Source organism: Quercus suber, unplaced genomic scaffold (assembly GCF_002906115.3).
Source record: "Quercus suber isolate HL8 unplaced genomic scaffold, Cork oak 2.0 scaffold_1022, whole genome shotgun sequence".
NCBI lineage: Eukaryota > Viridiplantae > Streptophyta > Magnoliopsida > Fagales > Fagaceae > Quercus > Quercus suber.
The window spans coordinates 19,652-24,233 of NW_027070433.1; the positions used below are offsets into that span (position 1 = coordinate 19,652).

General features: G+C 36.4%; 1 protein-coding gene across 1 annotated transcript in view; it reads left to right on the forward strand.

Annotated features, from left to right (window-relative positions):
• Positions 1 to 4,229: 4,229 nt before the first annotated feature.
• LOC112009287 (uncharacterized) overlaps positions 4,230 to 4,582 on the forward strand; it is a gene marked incomplete at its 5' end in the record, with an annotated part of 5,238 nt that continues 4,885 nt past the window's right edge. Inside the window, 1 exon segment of the mRNA XM_065768912.1 lies at positions 4,230 to 4,393. Within this exon segment, the coding sequence (XP_065624984.1) occupies positions 4,230 to 4,393 (164 nt within the window).

Below are 4,582 nucleotides of genomic sequence, written 5' to 3' on the forward strand. Positions count from 1 at the left end.
TCTCCTTTTTGTAAGCAAACTGGTGTTGCAATATTCTTACCTTCGTATTGCATCTTTTATGATCTCTCACTGTTAGATGACGGTTAGATTGGTTGCGGACTTTGTTATCTTGATTTATGCAACTCTTCCTGTTCAAGTACCCTCTATTCATCCGTTTCTTCTCTTTAGCATCGTTGTCTTCTCAGTCATCCTTCTCTTTAGATCCTGAAGCTGTTAGTTCCTTCAAGTCATCAAGTTGCGTCCATGCAATGTGAAGCGTTTTAATTGAGGAAGCATCATAGGTTGTCCCTTGTGTGTAATAAGAGTGAGTTGATTCAATAATTTTTTCCTTAGTACATCAGATATTTGGGTTCAAAAAGGCAATAAGAGTCCCATCATATTCTCTGTATATGTCTTGTGCACTTGGCTATGTCTGTTTTTCTTTAATGAATTTTAGTTTTACTTATATAAAAAAAAAAAAAAAAACATAAAAAATAAATAAAAGAGTCCCATTGTATCTTTATATTTGATAATGTTCGTTTATATTTGATACAATTTTTTTTTTCTCAATTTCTTGATGGTACGGGCATGCATGCATAATTCATTTATTGTTTACATACAATAAAATGGTGTGCAAAAGTGTAAGTTGAGACATTTTTTGGGGAATACCTGTGCACTTTTATTATATTGGAGTAATGCAGTGCCAACAGCCTCTTATCTTATCAATTGTGTGCCTTTTGTTGGCTTGGTGCTTATATCCCTCATGTTATCTTGTCTCCTGGTAAAGTCTTGTTCCATTTATCTCCTAAGCTTTTTGGGTTTATTTTCAATTTTCACATCTTAGGTCCAGGAGGTGATAAACTTGATCCTAGATCTCTTATTATTTTTCCTAGGTACTCTTGTACTTAGAAGGGATACAAGTGTTATTATTCTTACTCTTTGCCATCATTTTTTAGTGTTGATGTCACCTTCCTAGAACTATTCCCAAAAAACTATTTCTAGTGTATGGTCTTAGAGACCAAGTCCATTGAGAATTTTCCCTAGTTTGGAATCCACTTCTTGATTGTGATTCTCTTCCTACTATGCTGCATAAAGATAAGTTTCTTGTACTTGTCATCCATTTCCTGGTTTGTAACATTTGTCTCCACCTTTTTGTGCTTTTATTTTTGGGTAAATTATAGGTCGATTTGGTCTCAAATTTAACAATTTGATTTGGTCTTTGAAATTTAAAAAAGGGTACACTATCAAAAAAACTTTTTAATAGAATAATATCTTATAAAAATTAACATCATTTATTATATTATATTATTTTTCTTTATTATTACATTTAAAGGTGAAAGCCACCATTTGTTAAAAAAGAAAAAAAAAAAAAACTAGTGTTGATTAACAAAGATAAAAAAAGACACTATTTGATTCCCAAAAAAAAAAAAAACATTTGAAAGACATTGAACCATAGCTTCCGAGATACACGTGGAAAAAAAGGAAATGAAAAAGGAACAATGTTAGCACGCAGACACAGTGGAGAGGGAGTGGCAGATTTGGTGTTTTCTCTCTTCCCTACTCCTCATTTTCTCTCCTAAAATCACCCAAATTGGGAGATAGGATTTTGGTGGGCCTGGGAAGAAATACCTAGGCCAGCCAAATCTTTCCAATTTTCCACCCAACAAACAACCCAAAAACCTTTTCTCTCCCCCATTTCTATCCTCCCTGTTTATGCCACAACCAAATGGACGTAAGTCTATTCAGGAGTCTTTATCATCTATTCCAGGCTGGAGGAAACATTCCATTAGAATGATACATGGGACATAGTTCCTTTCCATCCAGAAAAAAAATATTGTTGTTTATCACTGGATGTATACTGTGAAGAACTGCTGGACAGTTTATTGTGCATTTGAAGGTTCAACTTGTTCCTCCATTCTTGAGTTTTTAAAATTTTAATTTTATTGCTTCCCTTTCTATGTTGTTAAATATATGCATGTCTCACAATTGATGATTATAGGTTTAATATGAGCATTGTTTGCAGGTCATGCACAACTTATGGTTCTTTGCGCAAGATATGCAAGAGAATGATCAGAGAATGACGATGTTACAATTGATAGACAAAATGAAAATAAAGCACAGGAACTAGGTTGGTTTTATGCCTTTAATTCATTGTCCACTGTTGATATGAATAAGCTGGATATCATGAATAAGCGAGCAAGGCAACCATCGATATCATGTATATGTTAGTATTACGTATACAATACTGCTGCTATTTGCTCATGGCTGATTTTTTATTCAAAGACTTTGCCATAACATACTTATTGATTACTTAGTGAAGTGGAAAAAAAAAAAAAGGATCAAATACTTATTGGTTGCATCTTTGAAGATGGGACTGTGCAAGTGTCAGATTTTCAGCTGGGTTGTAGTGTGGTTTGAATTATCTAAAAGGCAAAGGATTAAAGATCATCAGTAAGATGGTTTTTGCTGCTACCATCTATCAGATTTGGCTCCAAAGAAATAAGAGAATTAATAATAGTAGGATTGTCTTAGAGAGGACTGTATTGTCAAGAATATTAGGGATGTTGTAAGGTTTAGAACTAGTGGCAGTGGTAACTGGTGAATTAAAAACTCCCTGCAGAACAGGGTGTTATATGCTGTGTTGACTGTGGAGGATTCCTAGATCTATTCTTTGTTAGGCACTTAGGGATGAGGATGGCTCCTCTTGCACTATACCTATAAAAATATGCAGTAGCCAGCAGGTATGGGCCCAGCAACTAGATGGGCTTCTCGAAAAAGATTCGCTGCAATCTACATAATGGGCTGGTTTTATTGCTAATGCCTAACACTATGTTCCTTCTATAGTTTTAGGTATTAGTAACAATATTTTGAAAGATGTCTTATAAAGCAATGGTCAATGCTCCTAATCTTTCTTTCAGGATTGTTTTGACTAATCATAACCAATACATGAAGCTCTCCTCCTTTTGTTCGAAATTCATGTCATTTTTATTAATCCTTACATTGTATCTTTTTTCGTTCTTTCTTTCTTATTTTAATGCACTGCTTGAAGCCAATACCTTTCTGTCTATATTTTTTTTGATAAGTAAGAAGAGAATATTATTAATAAAAGAATAGCAAGAAAAGCACACAAAGTTCACAGAAGTGAACAAAGGCAAAAAGAAACAAAAAGACATAAGCAGCCCCTAATCTATACTAATAGATGAAAGAAAATCCAACAGGGTAGAACAATTCGAATAGCTCCAACAACGAGACCAATCGAAGAGGGTCCGCTGGCAATACTCTAATAACTGAACCACAGTTTTCTCTTCATCCTCAAAAGACCGTCGATTCCGTTCAGTCCAAATAGTCCACATTAAACATCCTGGAACCAAATCCCAAATATCTGAGCTATGCTTCCCAAGCTAATGATACCAGCAAAATAATAAGTCCACAACTGAGCCTGGCATGACCCATTCCATCCCAAACAATTGAAGCATATACATCCACAAAGAATGAGCTATTGGACAAAAAAGTAATAGGTGATCTACAGATTCTGCATCACAACAGCACAAACAACAACGATTCACCAAAGGGCGACCACGAAGCATAAGGTTATCCAAAGTTAGAATCTGACCATGGACTGTTGTCCACATAAAAAAAGCCACGCTTTTAGGAACCTTAACTTTCCAAATACCTTTCCAAGGGAAAGTGGAAGGAGCTGCATTTCGCATCTTATGATAAAAGGACCGAGTATCAAACTTCCCACTGCCATTAAGAGCATCTTTATCAGATGTGCTATATGTGCCAAATGCTAAATATTTGGCACATATAGCACACCAAACATCATTTTTCCATATTTATCAGATGTGGTATATATTAAATTTTTTGCCACATGCTACAGTATCATCATATATTTGCCACTGTACGGAACCGTGTGGCATATCAATTTATTCTTTTTTTATTCCTCTTTTCTGGCTCAGATCTCTTTCTTCTTCTCTTTCATCAGCTCACCGCCTCCATCTTTTCTCTCATCACATATCTCTTTCTTCTTCCCCTTCAGCTCACCGCCCCCTCTCACATATCCTTCAGCTCACAGCCCCAATCTCCACTCTCTCACATATCCTTCAGCTCACAGCCCCCATCTCCACTCTCTCACATATCCTTCAGCTCACCGCCTCCATCTCCCTTCTCAGAAATCTCTTTCTTCTTCTCCTTCAGCTCACCGCCTCTGTCTCCACTCTCTCACATATCTCTTTCTTCTTCCCTTTCCCCGCCGATTCGCTCTATCCTCTCTGTTCAATGCACTGACGCTGCTGTTTCGTTGTTCCATTTTTCTCCGAGTCGCCGATTTCCTCTGTTCTATCTCAGCGTCGCCGAGTCGCCGAGTCGCCGAGTCGCCGTTCTCAGATCGCCGATTCACTGGAAAGGAGGTAATGTAAGCCCAATTTTTTTACTTCTCAATTGGAAAAACTGAAGCATGCTCTCTATTTTTGCTCTAGATTTGCTGGGCTTCTGTTTGAATGAATCTGAAAAAATTGTGGGTTTTGAATGATGAAGTGATTTGTTTGATTATCCCTCTGCCAATTCGGTTTTTAGGTTATATTGACTTAATTTCCCTGTTTTT